This window comes from Aptenodytes patagonicus, chromosome 7 (genome assembly GCF_965638725.1).
Source record: "Aptenodytes patagonicus chromosome 7, bAptPat1.pri.cur, whole genome shotgun sequence".
NCBI classification, from domain to species: Eukaryota; Metazoa; Chordata; class Aves; order Sphenisciformes; family Spheniscidae; genus Aptenodytes; species Aptenodytes patagonicus.
In genome coordinates, this window is record NC_134955.1 from 5,354,236 (window position 1) to 5,372,667 (window position 18,432).

At 40.1% G+C, this 18,432-nt stretch overlaps 1 protein-coding gene across 3 annotated transcripts in view; it reads left to right on the plus strand.

Moving 5' to 3' along the window:
• NELL1 (neural EGFL like 1) overlaps positions 1-8,371 on the plus strand; it is a 299,478-nt gene extending 291,107 nt beyond the window's left edge. For all 3 annotated transcript variants that reach the window (XM_076343825.1, XM_076343826.1, XM_076343827.1), the window contains 3 exons: positions 4,116-4,292; positions 6,046-6,270; positions 7,534-8,371. In XM_076343825.1, coding sequence (XP_076199940.1) covers positions 4,116-4,292; positions 6,046-6,270; positions 7,534-7,584 — 453 coding nt within the window. In that variant the 3' untranslated portion in view covers positions 7,585-8,371. The remainder of the gene's footprint in view (positions 1-4,115; positions 4,293-6,045; positions 6,271-7,533) is intronic.
• The last annotated feature ends 10,061 nt before the right edge of the window (positions 8,372-18,432 follow it).

Here is an 18,432-nt window from a genome sequence, read left to right on the forward strand (position 1 = left end):
GTTTTATTTGCCATTTCTCATTGCACTTATTTCTTATGTTGAATGTTCTTATTAGTATATGAAAATACACAAAATGATTAACTAGTACATAGATATTTTAAACTAAGCCTGGCACTGTTTGTTGCTATGACTCTTCCTTTATATCTTCCTCACTTCACAGTTTTTTCCTCTGTGAATTAACATTTGCATTTAATTTCACTCCAGTAGCTGCCTTGTTTCAAGAGACAAATTCTTGTCTATAGAACAGGAAAAACAGGGAGAGCTCCTCCTCTATCGTATCCCAGGCAGGACGTAAAGTCTTCACTCAGTGTTTGTTGAAATATGTTATTAAAACATTTTTATAAATCGTGATAGCTTCCAATCATAGAATAGTTTGGGTTGGAAGGGACCTCTAAAGGTCATCTAGTCCAACCCCCCTGCCGTGGGCAGGGACATCTTCAACTAGATCAGGTTGCACCAGACTACTTCTCAAACCTGCTGCAGGACTCTCTCCTTTTCATGCAGTTGCACGGAGAGCTGGCCCTACTCGACCTTTTTGCAGCCTGCTCAGTTTTCAGTGAGGAAAAGGGCAGAGTGTAACTAAATCATTCCCTATACTTTTTACTCGAACTTTGAAATGATCCTACTCATTTGTTTTATCTAGGAGACAAATCAGCATTTCAGATTTTTTACGAAAAGGTCAGGTGGGCAGTGCCCATTTTGTGCAGTGGCTAAAACACATAGATCCCATCTTGAAAATATTTTAACTTAAAATCTGGTGCAAAAGAAATTAAATACCTTACTTAACTTTGAAGTTAAGGTTATTTGTGGAGTAGGATACTATGGAATATGAGAAATTATATGACTTCAGTTATATAATGAAGCAAAGTGTCATTATTGAAGCACAGGGGGTTATTTCAGTGTGTCATCAGGCCCAGTCTTTTCAAACCATCCTCGTTCATCTGAATGAATATAAAGTTTACAAAAATATACATTCTCAAAACTATAAATTAATATAGTACCTTAAGTATATTTGATGTGTCTTCTGCAGGCATCTTCCTGAACTCTTGTGGATTTAATACACAAGACTGGTAGAAGTTTGATGGGAGGTGGGGAGCTGTTCCTCTCTCCCATGAAAAAACTAAGCCTGGCTGTACAGTCTGGCTATATCTGGGCTTTTGAGTCTGTCCTCTTATAAGACAACCCTCCATTCCCTGTACGAAAAAAGCCTGGGGGATAAGCACAGCACTAGGAACAGGGGGATGTGCCAAGGTGAAGCGTGTTCCTGATGGCGAGAACTGTTTGGTGGTTTGGTTTCTGCAGGGTCTGATTTCTGTCCAAATTGGCTTTGGGGCTCTGTGAAAACTTGAGTCACGCTTTACAGCGATTCCCTTGTGTGTCAGTTTTTCCTTTGGTAAAGAACAATTTTGTGTTCCTACCACTGATGCTTATGAAGCATGTAGAACTGATTCAGTGAGGAACATGGGGAGGGAGAGATACTGATAAGATGCTACATGTTATTACCCACTGAAAGAAAATAAGTTGCTTCCTACATATTTCTCAATTTTCTCTATATTTCTCAATGTTCCTATAGAGCTGCAAAGATGCAAGTGAGATGATGTAGCTTAAGAGGCTTTGTGTCACTGCAGTATAGGGATAAAAATGTTTTTTGAAAGGCATGGAACTAATGAGGTTGTAGATAAAACACAGACGCTCAAAGAATAAAGAGAGTAGCAGTGTATTACGATTACCAAAAGGTCTCTGGCAAAATCATCAGGCTTTGTCAGTGTTCTGAAATACAGAGAGTAAAGGCAACGTAAAAGGTTAGCTGCTCCCCAGAGGTAACGGCACGGGAATTCAGAGGAGCACAGAACTACCAGCGCTGTCACCAGCTGAAAGGGGAATTTGAAAACTAATCTTGAAAGCTTGGAAACTGAATTGGAACTAAGCAGACAGGTTATTGTTAGCCATTATTAATCATCACTCCATTATGGAGAGGAGAGAGACTGCCATTGTCGAGGGCATTGGGTTGCCTGGACGCCTGGTGCGACCCCATGTGCCTGGAGCTAGTCAGCCTGGCAGAGCTTTTGTGCTGAGCTGCTGCTTGATGTCTACCCTCAGCAAGGGGTGGAAAGATGGTTGTGCTTTCCCACCTGCAAGAATGGAGATTTAGTCATAACTCTCCGTCAGGGAAGGCTTTCGGCTCTCTTCTTTCACCACTTGCTGAAAGGGGAAGATGACTTCTTTCTTTGTTTTTTGTGGAAAGGGTTTATTCCTGGCATTGCATCTGGACCCGGCCGAACCTGTGGCTAAGGAAACGGGCCACTGCCAGTCTTCCTTAGCTTATGACTTACTCAGATGGCTGAGTAAGGAAAGAAAGCTTGTTTATTCCTTCTCCCACACCTAAAGCAGCAAACTAGCAACAAGTACAGAATCCTTAGTTATCTTAATTTGATACAAAACTGAATAAAGACTGTAGGGCAATCTAGTCCTATGCCCCGTGGTTGGCAAAAGTAGTTCAGATCCATGTTAACCTAGCATGTTTTCTACATTTCCGTAATTCTGTGTTCTCTTCAGCTTTCCTTGTTAGGCATAAGAAATCATTTTAATTATTCTTACAACAGAAAGTAATATTCTAATCAATTCAAAACTATGAAGAAATGCAGCAGTGACACCGACTGACAGGGGTATCGTGATTCCCTGATGCTGATTTTGTAAATGTTGCATTGTGGCCAAGATTGGCTTTGCTTAAAAACAAGAGCCAAACGCAGATTCCTACATCAAAACATAAACAAAACAACCTCCCATGCTACATGCTGTGGTTCTGGCTACGTTGTCTGCCTGTGGCAGAGAAATCCCGGGCTGCTGTCACTCTTTTTAGTAATCACTTTTTAAAAGGATCAAGAGGAAATAAATTCCCTTGCTTTGATAGGTATCCCTTTATTTGGTGGCAATGAAAAAAAACTTTTCCTTCTTACATCAGATACAGGTTTATAGACTCAGAACAAGGTTCTGATGAGAATATGGAAAAACTGCAATGAAAAGAGTGGAGTTGTTTTAGGGATTGTACAGTTGTGATCCAAAACAGAATATAGCTTCATTCCTCTCACAGCTCTACCTTCAAATTGGCTGCAGGGGACGCTTTGCTTGAACAAGGACTAATCCAAGAACTAGCGCTGAATGCAAAATAAGTTCATGTTAAAATTTTTCAATAATCTCCTCATTGTTAACTGTGATTTCAGTTCCCAGTCTACGCGTGGTGTATCAGTATGTTGGCTCACCTACAGTAAGGGGTATAATTTCAAACATGATAGTCTGTCCAATTTTCATAACTAGAATTAGAATCAATTTGGTTTTCTCTGATGCAGAGAATATATCCTTTTCTCTCTACAGGCAGAAGCAATTCTTCTGTTTATCTCAAACATTTCTGTTTAATGGTCTTTAACAAAATGAGCCATCCAATACTGTAAGCAAATATTTAGCAAAATCATATTTTGAGAGCCTGTATTCCACAGGCTCTCTTTAATACATGAACAGAATTATAATGGATGATGGTAAGTCCATTTAGCTTTAAGATGGTGTCCTGTAGGTCCAGATGTGGAACAGAACCAGTGGTGAATTCAGAGTAAAGAATGATTAGTGCCGCTGTGATTTTGCTATATTGTTCTCCTATGAAGTTAAAGGGACCACCTTCTTAACTTCAATTTATCTATTCAAGTTATTTTCTTCACAGTGATACAGTCAGTCAAAGTAATGCTAAACAAATATTGTATGTATTAGAGCGGCAACTGCTTGAAGAGTTCGTTGATGTAACCAATGAGATATGAAATTGCTTCATTATATTTCTTCTGAGATACTCATTTCTTTTAAATTCAATTAGCTGGAGACAGGAAAACAGTATTCTCGGATTCAAACAGCATTGGATCCATGCACTGACAGAAATTGGGACAAAACTGGTATTTGAGGTATTACAACTGGCAGGATCCGGTCCTTGTTGGCGGTAACATCGAATACATTAAGAACTTAGTATTTCCTGATATGCCAAAGACGTGCCCTTTGGTATAGAGACCCTGTGACCTTATCCGGGTTGCTGTCTGGCAGTTTGTGGTTGACGGCAGGGCAATGTGTCCTCGCAGGACGGGAGGATTTTCTGCCGGAGGACAGCCTGCGACTGCGAGAACCCCAGCGCTGATCTCTTCTGCTGCCCGGAGTGTGACACCCGTGTCACCAGCCAGTGCCTCGACCAAACTGGGCACAAGCTCTACCGCAGTGGGGACAACTGGACCTACAGCTGTCAGCAGTGCCGTTGCCTGGTATGGTGTCCACGACACATGGGTAAAGCGTTTCGGAAGGGAGCAGGAATAATAAAGATTATGATTTTTAGCAAAGCATGCCTGGAAGCAGGCTCTTGGCTCTCTCTTCACCTGCTTTTCAGGCTGGGAATGATGATAAAGCACTTGCAGAGCACCAGGGAACTGAAAGCTACACCATCAGTTTTCCTCTTACTGCTGAATGAGTAGGTCTAATGAACAAAATGAAAAGCTTGACAAAAGCCTGGAAACCTTGACGCTATATTAACTTTAGCATTAGTCTACTTTTGAGAACTTTTATAAGGTCGTCTGATCTTTAAATGACTTTTTAAAGTTTTTTTCACATGTGATGGATTTGGTTGGAGGAGTTTCAGCTTTTAATTACATCAGCTGGTGTACCTGTCTTATCAAAATGGACAATGCAATTCTTTTTTTTTTTCATTCAGCAAATGCTGGAAAAATGGAGTGCCAGGGCCACATGGTGAATTAGCAAAACTTAACCAAAAAAAGTAGGGGAGAGAAAACTGAAATTACTACACAAACATGCAAAATAAAGAGTATTTCTTTCCTCATTAGGCACTGTAGATTATTTCCCTAAAGCTGTAATTCTTGCACAGATACACTAATTAGTGCAGCAGTGAACTTCATTAAAAGTATCAGTTTTCCATTTATAGCTGTCTGTATAACATTGTCTTTATATATTATATTAATCAAGAGGTGTCTGAGCATCAGGAAACAAATTACATTCAAAGCTAAGTTACTATAAAGAGATAATTATCCATAATGTACAGCAGTTAAGTATTGTGTTTTATATTCTTCTAAGATTTTTTTTTTTAAATGTTTGCAAAAGAACAGCAAGAAACCTTTGCAGCTAGCAGCAATGGCAAATACTGGATGTCACGTGTTTTACAAGGGATACCGAGTTTGTGGCAGCAGTTCCTTGCCTAATTTTATGATTGGGTTGATAAACATACAGAGCTAAAAGACAGTGATGCACTGACTCAGCGCTACATGTAAGGTTCTGTGCAGTGTGTGATGTTACCAACATCTGAAGTGCTTACAGAGTAGCATAATGCAAGTTATTGGAGCCCTTTGCAGGTTAAGTTTAGACACATGGATCCTGCAGAAGCGACCTGATGATTCTCTCTTCTCCGTCTTTCTATCTACTAAACTGCTTTTGTTACAAAGTTAAATACTAAAATAAAATTACTCAGCGGACCATAACTGGTGTTGCTCTAACAATTCCTTTAGGAGTTGACGGTAAAATCGATTTTGGCTGTTGCTATGTTAGATCGATGTTCAATGCTTCTCAAACATACTAACCTACGTCTATCTGCAGTGTTAATTTTCTATTTAAACAGTTGCTGTGATCCCGCAGAGATGTTTATGTGACCAGACAAAGAGAGAGGGCATGAGTCTGCAAGGCGATCACTGCAAAAATTATAGTTTATGGAAAATACTAGAACCCAATATTTAATGCTGCCTTTAAAAAAACGAAAGAACTCAAATTCTGCTCTAACGACGATGACAGTGTTGTTGTTTAGTCAAGAAACAACCAAATGATACTCTGCTACATTTAGGAAACTTCAGCTCGGTATTCAAGCATGCATTTATATGATCAACCAAACTGAGAGCTGATCCATTAAGTTTATTTCAATTTTGGGAAAATAAAACTTTTCCATTCAACAGGATGCCAAGTTTCTTGGTAGCTAATAAATGGTGACAAATTCAATGAGCTTTGCTTCAATTTTTACAGGAAGGAGAGGTGGATTGTTGGCCTCTTCTGTGCCCGAATCTAAACTGTGAGTACACAGCCATCTCAGAAGGAGAGTGCTGTCCCCACTGTGTCAGTGACCCCTGTCTGGCTGACAACATCGCCTACGACATCAGGAAAACCTGTCTAGATGGTTATGGAATTACAAGACTTAGCGGCGCTGTATGGACAATGGTGGGATCTCCTTGTACAACCTGCAAATGCAAGGTACGATGGGCAAGGTAGAATGGTAATGGAAATGCTTGTTGCTGCATAAAGTCAGGGTCACTTTCTGCCCTTGAAAGCTCACTTTCAGATCTCGGGGAAGTAAATGAGACCCGAGAGCAGAAGCCTACAGAAAACCCACGCCTTTTGTGTTTTGCAGGGTGGAAACAAAACAATTCTGTGCTTGTTGAAAATGTTGAGTGCAGATATGTAATATCCTAGTGCAACTTTCAGACATTATGTCAGAGAGCCCTTCAGGCATTCTCAGTATGAATCTAGGCTAATATTTTAATAATTGTCTAATGTGGATGTTCATGAAAATGTGTTTTAGAGCTAGTAAGCAGAGGCAAAAGCACTAATAAAAGTTTCAGCAGCAAGTATACAAGTAGAAATGCGCTCCAGCTGAGGGATGAAGGCACTCCCACAATAGAAGTGGGAAGGGAATGTCACAGTTTCTGTTCCCTGATCTCATCCAGATGTGTTTGGTCCAATGGCTCTAATGCAGAAATGCAGTCTGTCCTCCCCTGTTCCATGCAGTGGTGACCCCACTGTGTGCTAATATCAGAATTATGAAAATGTTGGTTTGGGATATATAAAATGTTCTCGTTTACTGTGGGAAACCAAGCTGTTGCTCCAGGGCTTTAAATTATTGAAGGTAGCTTTTTCCTATTGGTTTGTGCTGGATTTAAAAAAAAGGAAAAAAATTGCTCATTTGGGGTTCTGGTGGTTGCTGTAGTTTTTAATACATAAGATATTTTGTAAATGACTGGATGTTGCAGAAAGGTATTTAACAGTGGATTAAACTCCAAAGCCGTATGTTTTTTTGGGTTTTTTTTCCCCCCATACATATCTGCCACGAATCAAGAATCTGAACTATCTGCTTATTTCAGACGAACAGAAAGCTTCCCTGCATGGATCGCATCAAAACTCTCTCCATTAACTTTCTTGCACGGGAGAAAACAAATCAAATCATCTTTGTTGCCATTGCTGTGCTGTATTTTATTATGGGGACCACTGAGTCTTTCACATCCAGGTTTGTAGTTCACGTGTAGTTCAGGCCAATTCAGTGCTATTTGGCAAAGCCAACCTCCTCAGAAAGCCACCACAGTTGGGACCGATGAGGACATCTTGGGGTGATGGCTTAAGCAGATTTTTGTACGCGGTAGATGTGTCAGAGATGCATCTACCTCTGCGTGCCACCAACCCCTTTGCTCTTTGTAACTTGTTCTGCGGAGGTGATTGACACCTGCTTGTTTGTCTGTGCAGAATGGGAACGTCTGCTGCTCGGTGGATTTAGAGTGTCTCAACAATAACTGACGTAGTCAGACTGGACTGTGCCGAGGGAGGAAAACGGATGAAGTTAACACCTGAAACGAAGTCGTATGCGTTGGCGTTTTATACAACAGACAATTACCAAAGTCTCCGCATGAGGAAGATGTTTGGGAGTTGCCTTTGGGACCTATCACTACGCTCATCCTTGCTAGCCTTGTCCGGGTGACTTACAGTACAGCGCATATAAGTCAGTGGTTGTTAAAAGTTTTCAGTGTTGTAAATTACACACTTCTCCTGTCAAGACATTTGCAAATATGTTTAAATTATTTCATGGGTAAACTAATGCTGTATTTTTGTTTTAATTTGTGTATTGGCCACATGATAGAATTCAGCTCTTCTTACTTTAGATCTAGATTTTACAAATAAGACAGCCTGTTGTGATTTTGTCCCATGATATCACACACTTAGTTCCAAGGTCCCTGTCAGATGTATTTATGAAAATATGTATGTATGTACAGTCAAATTGCATAGTACTTATATTTCACAGCTGTCCAACATTTTAAAACATTCAAAGGTATATTTGATTGGACAGAATGGAAGTAATCAGAATAAGTCTGTCTTAAAAATTTATAAAATTAAATGCCATGAACTTAATGAAATGGCAAAAAAAGCACTTTCTTCTCCAAACATGCGGAGCAGCAGCAAGACTCCTGTAGTGAGAAATGGAATTAAAAACACATTCCACCGCCAGTTCAACACATATTCAGGAAAGAATCACCAGTCATTATCAGTATTCTGTTTTGCAAGAGAAACTGCAAGTGCTGGAAAAGGGTATAATCCCTCTGAGTTGTGCAGTGATAAAACAGTCAGAGAGCCTTAAGATGATATAATTTAAATGGACTAGGTTAGAATTTGCTTTCAATTATAGCGTCATTGATGATTCAGAATTTTTCCTTTTTTGTATTTACAGTAATAATGATGTCTGCCATTCTCAGTTACTGCCACCATAATGACAAAGTGCAGAAGCACCTGTACCAGCAACATGCGGGACAGGAGACCTTAACACTTGGTAACTTTCATTACCCAATTAACAGCTCAGATACAGATTTTCTCTTTTTGTATTTTATAACATTCAGAAAAATTTAGTTTTAAATTTACCACGCACACAGTGTTGTTTAGTACCTAAGTTTAGACAGAAATACAAATTAAAACTCTTAGCCCTATATCGAGGTTAGAGTTTAGATTCTCTTCAGCTGATGTCTGTTTTTTTCATGAGGCTAGAAAGTTTGTGGCATTAGAACAGGAATATATTTCTACAACGATGGCATCTACAGCTTAAATGTCACCTTTTTAACGTGCTGTTGTGTTTTGTTCTGCTCATTTGTGTAGTGTTTTTTGCTTTTTGTTCATTTAATGAAACACACTGAGTATATGGAAAAGAGTGCAGAAGTAAGTATAGTGGCTACAGTTTGGAAAGTCTACATTTGTGAGTTTTGCCTAGTTTCATGCAGCAAATGTGAAACTGATTAGTAAGAATGAAGTGTGACTATACAGTGAAAAAATTAGTCGTCTTTTAAATGAAGTAATATTATGTTTCTTATAAGGGGACAGTGGCAAAACAATATAAAAGTTACTTGCAATCATTCAGACAACTTTATTCCCATTTTTTAAACAGGATTTGTTTTACCTAACAGGTTTGTGTGGTAAAGTTAAACTTATTTTCTTAAAATGCCCCATCATTTTCAGTTACTAATGTATTGACTATATTTGCATTGCCCTAATGATTGTATGATAAGGGAAACAGTTGTGTTTTATATGATACTCAAAGGATGTTTGTAAATCATAATGTCAGCTCATTTTGTATATCACATTGTAAAACCCAATGGTAATTCAGTTGGATGGGATATCCAGTGGGCTGAGATATAAAGGGGAATGATTTAAAACTTGTGGGCATCTAAATAAACTCCTATGTACAGATTGCTTTCCCTTAGTTTTATTAGCAGTTTTAAAACACTAATCACTGTCCTTTCCAGACTTGAACTCGTGATGTTGCTAAAAGGAGAAAGAGTGTTTTCCCGGTAGCAAACACTAGATTTAATGTCAGAGTGGTAAGAAATATTTCATTTATACTTACTCGGACAAAATCATATATTCCAGTCTGTCATACACACCAATTTCTGAAGCTCCGTGAATGGGATTAAAGACAGTCCAGGGTCTGAAAATCATTATTCTCCCATTTACCTTGTGGTAGTGAGGCCCTTTCCCAGGATGCTTTCTGGAAGCTCCAGATCTTGTTAGGATCATATTCAACGGGAGCACGGAAGTTCACATTTTTCCACTGCGCAGAACAATTTTCTTCCAGAACTCAAATGCAGATTAATTCAGTAAAACCCTTTCAGAGCATTTTATGCGGCATTACGTATCATTATCTCCAGAGTGATACAGCTTGAATTGTTTACACAAAGTCAAAATATTGACACAGACCTGTTTGTTTATGTTGCATTTTAAGCAGTTACCCCGACTGTGATGAACTTTTCCTTATGAAGCAATTTGATCACTAGTCACATCACATTCACCTTCAGAGTACTCAGAAGCCATAGCCCCAGCTCAAAGAGCACACTGAGGAAGAAAATTTAATTCACTATGTTCCTCTGTGACCAAGGTAAGAACTTTCAAAACCTCTTTCTTGATGAAATTCCCTATTCCCTGTAAGCCTCTGGGTACTACAGTGAAACTGCTGAAAAAAAATAATAATCAAGTTTATTATAATAATTTCTGAAAAATCTCCTCTTTGTGACATGGACCTTCTCTCTGCTCAGAAGATAAGAGCAATAGTATTAACGTGAGGAGGACTACCAGTATAACTTCTGTGAAAGGAAACTCGCTGCTAGTTAAGGGACTTGGTCGAAACGCTCACTGTAGGCGGTTGGAATTTTGTAGCTGTTTCTACTTACTTATCCTGTAAAGGAATATTTTCTCTGCGTGTAACACTTCTGATGACAAAAAATAAATGAGCGAGAAACAGAAAGTGAAAATTCCAGCTCTGGTAAAACGTCTTTGCCTCCTCCTTTTGGCCAAAAGCTCAGCCTAGGTACTAAACCAGAACATTGTATTGTGTCTTGTGAGGGAAGCGACTTCTCAGTTCTGCTCCCTGTGTGTTTGCAAACTCACCTACTGAGATAAAGCAAGTGCAAGTGTTCCTTTATAGTGGCTCCTAGAGTCATGGACCACATTGAGCCATGCTAGTCACTATTAAAGGCCAAAGAAAATCCAAACTATTCCCCACAAATGCTGCATAATACCTACCTAATTCACGGGAATGTGTGGGAGATTTATTAGTGTCTCTGTGTTGCCTCAGAGACCTAGATAACAACTGTCTTCCAGTAATACAGCTTCTCCCAAGAGCTGTCAGTGAATTTTCAAGTATAACTGTGTACAACATTTGATTGATAACACCTTTCCAATCGGATGGCAATGACAAACAAAATACCGTCTTTTTTTTTTTCAGTGGCAGACGATAATTTTTACAAAACAAAAGGTAAAGTGTCAGGAGTGATTACACAAATGGTGGAGTAGATTGTAATAGAATTAAATCATAACTCCTACAAGCAATATAGGAATGTCTCACATCTAATGGTACTTACGTGATCATCATTAATGAGGGGATTTTTAAAAGGGCCCCATGATACAGTTCGATGTAAAATTTTAAGTGAGTGTTGTGATAAGACATAATTATTTGAGGAACATACTGTGCCATCAGAAATATGTACCTGCCAACAAGCTACTGTTCCTCTTAAGGTAGATCTTTGGCGCTCATCGAAATTTAAACTGGTGTAAGGAAGAATCATGGTGGTCTAAATTAAAAAAAAAAAAAAAAAAAATTCCAACCTGGGGTGTCTGAATGCTTCATATTCAGTTCTTCTCTCTTACTGGTAGAAATCAACAATAATTCTGTTTCAGCTGGTCATTGACCTCAGAGAGGTGTTAGTGAAGTGCTGGTGTTGCTTGTAATCTGCAAATATTACTTGGAGGTGCTAACAGGATTATTACTTGTTACTAGCTGCCGGTGAACGGTCCCACATAAGCAGGTTTAGGTATACCTGAGAAGGGTGTATATCAATAAGCCTATAACAAAGGGTCAAGTTCAGTTTTTTTTAATGAAACCATCTCCAGGAGATTCACAACGCATGGGCACATAATGTCAAAAATCATGGCCAGTCAGAAAAAAAAGAAAAAAAAAAAAAGGCCCCCAAACCCGTGTGTGTGTCATTTAAATTCTTTCCTGCTACTTCAGCTGTGCAGTGCGAGGGATGCGCTGAATTCTGATGAGTGGATTTCTGGCTGGGAGCGAAATCTTTACTTCAGCAGTACCTCACACTTGAATTCTTTTTCTTCCTAAATTTGTACATGAGATTGTTTTATTTAAGTGGTTTGATTGGAATTGAGCGGTGTTTTGGAAGCAAGCCTTATCACGTTCTCATTGAGATTGAAGTCGCTACAACAGGATCTGGAGCAATTCAAGCTTCTTTCTTGTACGTGCCTCTATCCTGATGGGGAGAAACCGCCTTGGGAAAAGGCACTGAGTTACCTAGCCAGCTCACCTGCGTTTGGGTGGTACGGTGGCTACAGCCAGAGGTTTTACAGGGTTGTGATCGTATTTACCCTGGATTCAGCAATAGATACACAAACCCTCTGACAGTGGCTTTTGGTTGCCATTCTCTGCTCTGTAGTTTCTTTCAAACAACTAGTCATGTCGTCCGTACACCGTAACATATTTACCTATCCCAAAGCTCTTTATTATTGAATGCCTACGTGGTTATGTGTGTACCCACGTAGATCCACCAAGCACTTCAGTGAAGAGAAGCTTACAGGTTCTGCAGCAGATCACATCATCGCTCAAACACAAAGCAGAGACCGGGAGCTTATCATGAAATTAAACCAGAGTTGAAAAATCCTGTTTTCTAATAATGCAGCTGATTTATTGCTGTTTGATTAACTCTACTTTTTCTGTCACCAGAATTGCTAATGTATTTGATTTAATCCAGTGCTTCTTTATACTAGTTTTGATGGATTCCCTTTTACTTCAGTATTAAATATGCAGATTTGTTTTCCTACCTGGGTATTATGCAAAATTCTCATCTGGGTGCTAGAATGTGCGGGCTTTGCTACTGTTGTGTCTCTAGACTCAAAGCAGGCATTTCTTTACTCAATGTCTATGACATTAGAGTCAGAGAATCACTGAAGTATGGTCAGGTAAGCAATAACTTTAAGGGTAAACTCTTACCTATTAAGATAAGGGTTAAGGAAAACCGAATATGTATTTTAAAAGTACCTTTGCAGCTGTAGACGTGATTTTTCAGCCTGATCACAGGTTTGGCCATTTACTCACATTTTTATTAAAGCATTAGCTGATTAGTTGACTCGTTCACCACACATATTTATTCTGTGATTTGCCGGGTAGAAGACAGCTTTGAGAACTAGGTAACTACTGTATGAAGTCATCCCGATGAACAGGTTTTCATGCAAAAAAAGTAGTTAGAAATTACCACAGAAACACCACCAGCACTTTCTCAAAATCAGAAGCAAATATCTCTTGTGTGGACCTGGGCAATGCGCTTTCGCCATATTTTTCTCTATTTCTACTGGCACAGCATAGCAAGTCTTTGGAGAGCGTTTGGGCTGCTGAGACAAAATGCTATTTAACTGCGGCTTTGGCTCTTCTCTTATGCATGAGCTACCACTACCTGCAAGTGCGGTGGTGGGAGGAGGTAGGTGCTGCGGGTGCAAGGCGCTGGGACCAGAGAGGGAAGTGCTGCGGTGGTCAGTGAGCTGGAGGGGTCTGGAGGAGACCCTTATAAAGCTGTTAGCAGCAGTATGGCAGCAATTACGTGTTGTTTCTTCTTAACCGGTGAAGCAGAGCAGTAAGTTTGATTCCTCCCCCTCTCCCCACCCTCCACCAAAATCAGGAAAAAGTCTTTGGAAGGTGTCTTCTGCTGGTGCCTTGGAAATGTCAGAAATGCCAGGAATGCTCTGCTTTTCTTAGTGTGTGGGATGGTTAAGGAGGAGCTTCCCAGGACTGGGTGGAGGATCTAGGACTGGATGGAAAGGGTGGAAGCAATTAAATGCATAACAAAGCAATCCTTACCTCAATGGGCTAATTAGTGATGTCAACAGGTATTACTACTTTGTCTTTTGAATTTGGAAGTATTTTAATTTTACTTAAAACAAAAAGTCACTGTTCTCTTCTTTACAGTTCATTCTTCACTTTTCTTGATTCTTTTGTTGATCTCTCAGGCCTTCCCATCACTACGGTCCTACAACCTGAACAGGGACTGAGCAGGTAACATGAAAACTAAGCAAAAGCAATATTTGCTTTCATGCCTGTAGTAAAAGGAAATTTGGAACCATAACTGATTTTTTGTCATTCAAATGTCACTTCTTTTTATACTAGTCATAGCTATAATGAATGTGTAGTCTGGAGCTCAATCTCAAAAAAAAAAAGTTGTTATTAAAGGAAGTCAGACCAAATCAGTTACCTAACTTGCAGGCGTAGCACCCTTTATTTTTTTTTAATGACTTTCACTTAAATATTTACTCTCTCGGGGAACAAGGGAACTATATCTCTGCCATTTGAAAGAATGACTCCAGACTGTCCCTGAGCATGGTCTGCTCCACGTCCTTTCTGCCTGGAGTTCTCCAAACTGCCTCAGCAGTCTCTGAAAATGCATTTGTTAAACCAAGAACGTGGCTGTATCTGAAGCCAAGTCGATAGACCCATAGAAGGGGGGATAGGTGATCCTGTAATTGATAGCAGTCTCACATCAACCCTTAACAAAACTTGGGCATCACCAGAAAGTATTTAGGGACATGCGGGACGGTGTAAATCGTGAATGTTGGCCGCAGTTCTGTATGCCTGCAAAGTTCAGAGGCATTAAGCTGAAGGTTTTCATTGTCTAAGTATTGCTCAGTGCGAAAGTTCAAAGCTATTTATTTTCCCGAATTAAAGCATTATTGTGAGCTATATGGGATTATGGTGTGCACATGTATATCCTCTACAATTGGGGAAAAAAGAAATTATCCCTGATGACCTTTTCACCTCTGAGTAGCCATCTCATTCGGTGTCACTTGTCAATCTTTGAGATAATATTTACAGAGCAAGCTTGACTGGTGTAAGTAATGCTATTTCAAGCGAAAATAAATGTATGCCATCTATTTTAGGTGAGTTGATCCACTACAAGGGTAGGAATGAGAAATGTCAGTCCCACATATTCAATAACTTTACCCCAGCTGTGCTAAAATTAAGAGATAAGCTTCAGAAAAATACGTGTTTTGAAAATACACATTTTTCAGTGATCTGGGGGTTTCAGTGCTGATCTTGTATTATTACTGTTGGTAAGACTCCAGCCTGCCCCGGGCCACAGAGGCCACTAGAAGGGCAGATGCCCAAGTAGCTAAAATTTCTGTAGTGAGGGGATAGGCCAGGAGAACAAGCTGATGTATGGCGTGTGCCTTTCCCTGCGTGGCTGCAGCGTAGGCTGCAGCGAGCCCCGGGCTTCAGGGGCAGGCTGAGCTGGGGCATCCATGAGCCCAGCTGCCCTCCGAGGAAGGCAGTGTTTGGGTAACTTCAGGAGGGGCCGCGGTCCAATCGCTGGTCTAAAAGATTGATGCTTCTGGTACAGGCCAAGCTCGACGTGCCAAGACTGAATGTGCATCTGAGCCTTCATTGACAGTAACGGGCTAGAGATATCCAACTCCCTTTACGGGAGTTTGAGAGCTTTTGGGAGGCAGCTGATGCTGGAGACAGGTCTATGTTTGGAAAGGAGTGAAACATGGTGCTTGTGCTGACCTACTTTCAGTGTTTCTACTCTGAATTTATGCCAAAAGGTGACCAATTCTTGTGCCTAAGTGTAAGCAAAAAAAACCCCCAAACCTGTGAGGGAAGACCCTCCCCCAAAACCCCAGAAAATAAGAAAGAGAGCCTAAGGAGAAACACAGTAAATCTTTGTCACTGAGCAGGCAAATACAAAAGTGTGTACATTTAGCAATTTTAGTTCATAATGGGAATGCCATAGTATAGTAGCAGTGCCAAATTCATAGTCCTAGCTTTAATGAAGAAAAACTAGTCACCCAGCACCGTGCCAGTAAGTCATGGTGTGGTCTAACTGTGCACCATGGCATATCATAAAAGTGCATGCAGAAACATTTTCAACTCAGAAAATACATCCTATCCAAAAAGTACCTTTCAGCAAGTGTAATCAAAGTGAAATAAATTGATCAGCAAAACATTAAATTTAAAAAGCCACCATATGTGATTGGCTTGTGTGATGATTATGTCTTAATTTAAAATGGCTAAATGATTTGTGATAGCTTAAAAATAATAAGAGGGTTGGGAGCTTGAATGAGGATAGTTCAGAGGTGGACAAAAGGATTGCAGAGTAGTGTAGTAAAAAAGATCCTGGTTAATGGAATTTTCTCTATATATGGGGTGATGATCAGTAATCGAGGCAGAAGGAATCATTATGTCAAAGCTTGCAACTGGAAAGCAGAGAACCAAAAGGAAAATAAAGCATTATGTCAAAGTGAGCGGTAAGTCCAGAATGAGATTTCTGCATTTTTTATGACATGAGAGTACTGCCTATAGCAAAAATAACTGGTTTATTAAGCTCAGGCTAGCACCAGACGCAAAGAAGATGTAACAGTTCACAGACTGGAAAGCCGTTATCAGGTATGTAATGGGACATCACTGAATATTTTAGATTGCAAACATTCTTTTGGCTTTCTGCATGAGAGAAAAGTGGAGCTGAAATCAAGCAAATCAAACTAATATTACTTAATGTTGGAAATATGACGTCATTGGGCAGTTGAAATTACAAGAGGAGTGTGCAAGAGAAACACATGGGTTGAAGAGCCAGGTAGTATAAACACAGGCAATGATGCTTTTAGCAAAGACAAATGAATTCATGAAGCTGGTGACACTAAATGTGGAAGTGATTTATAGGAAAGACTCCTAAGCCAAGGAAACCAAAAAAAGTAGTCCAAAGGAGTCAATGCACTAAAAGATTATTAGATTTTTTTAATTATTATTTGTCTTTAGGATGTGGGCACTCGAGGTTTGAAACTGCTTCAGCCTTGTGTGCTTTCGTTTTATTTAAAAATAAATCCTGACAACACCTGGTGGCTGGGTTGTGGCAAGTGGCCACTGACCCTGGCCACTGGGAGAAGGTCCAAGAGCAGGAGCCGAGGGTCTTGGAGCTGCGGCTTCCCCGTACTGGGGAGGATGCGCTGGGGGTGGGCACGGCCCGTGGATGCCCTCTGCTCCTCCACGGCTGCACCGTGCAGGTGGGAGCAGGAGGCAGGAGCAAGGTGTTGCTGTGTTTTAATTTAGATGCGCGGGCAAAATTGTTTACAGAAGATAAGGGGGAAAAAACTCTGTTGGTTTTATAAGATTAATGGAGTCTGAGGTTTAGTTGCCTGGGATGAGTGCGGTAAGAGTGGGGCTGGTGCCGGGGCAGGGGGGATGGGAAGGCAGAGCGGACAGCCAGCAGCGTGGCATTTCCTAGCTGCCTGGCTGGAGTTGTAAAAGCAAGATTTATTGTTGAAGCAAAGGGCTGTGAGTAAAATAGAGCAGGCCTGGGATTCCGAGTCTCTACATTGTTCATTTCTTTCTAATGAGCAGTCAACTCGCTGAGGAAACCAATGACTCTATTGGCAGCTTAAAAGTGATTACTGGAGGCTTGAAGCTTTGTAAACCTCCAAATTAAGTTCTGCTTGCAGTTCTGCCCGCCCCATCCCACATCCCCACGTTCATCCCTGGTAGAAAATTTCTTAAATATTCGATGGGATGCTTGAGACTTTACAGTGACTATAGTTCTCCTCAAGTTGTTCTCAGATGTTAGATATTTAACGAAACGGTACCTTAAAATGAGTGTTGAGCTCCCTAGATGATTAGTGAAGAGCAGTAGATACCTTTGAGGGCCTCTACAAGGATGCCTGAATTGAGGCACATGGTGAGCTGAGCAGTCACCTCTGGACAGAGCTGTGCAGAGAGGGAACTCTTTGGAGCGAGGTCAGTGTGCGGTGCTCTCAGCTGCACCTCTTGGGCCCGCTCCGACCAATGATAAATGGTAATAATAAAATTGCCATGTAGGATCTAATAATGTAATATATCATACAATCATTAACGCTGAGTTTGAAAGGTAAACAAAATATTTTCTGATGACAGTGAACTTTCACAGGGAGTTACAATTTATCTCTTTCTGCAGAATTTCTGTATAACCTAACCATTTCAATTATTTAAATGGTAAGGCAATTAAAAAGCTTTTGATACGACATTGTCTTAGACTTTATAAAGGAAATTGTTTCTTAGTATGGCAGTAAAGGCTTTTGCTGCAGCAGAGCATGCTTTGCAATGATAGAAGCAGATGGTTTACAAAGTTACTGAATAAGAACTGATTATTGATTTGCTATCCTCTAACAACATCAATGTCGAGTGATAATGTACTGTACTGCTTGTTACAGAGTAAATAGCTATTTTTATATTACTTGCTTTCTTGCAAATTGGCTACTAGCAGGGAAAGTAAAATATATGGCTCTCTAATATCTTGAAGCAGTAAACAAATTGCACAGGGGGAACATCAGTGAAGCACTGCAGAACACTTGCTGATACTTACAACTTCTGCCTCTGTCAAAAAACTCCAAATCAGAAGTTCACAGTTCTCCTAATACCAGACATAGTCGGAACCCTGTTGTTTTACCATTTACTTTCAATACATACAGTTAGTTTAGCAAAATACTAAATATGTTCTATTTTAGCAGAACTCAAGAGGTCACAGGATTTTGAGCAGCCACTGAGCATACAGTGGAGTATTAGGTTCAGTATTGTTTCCCTGCCTA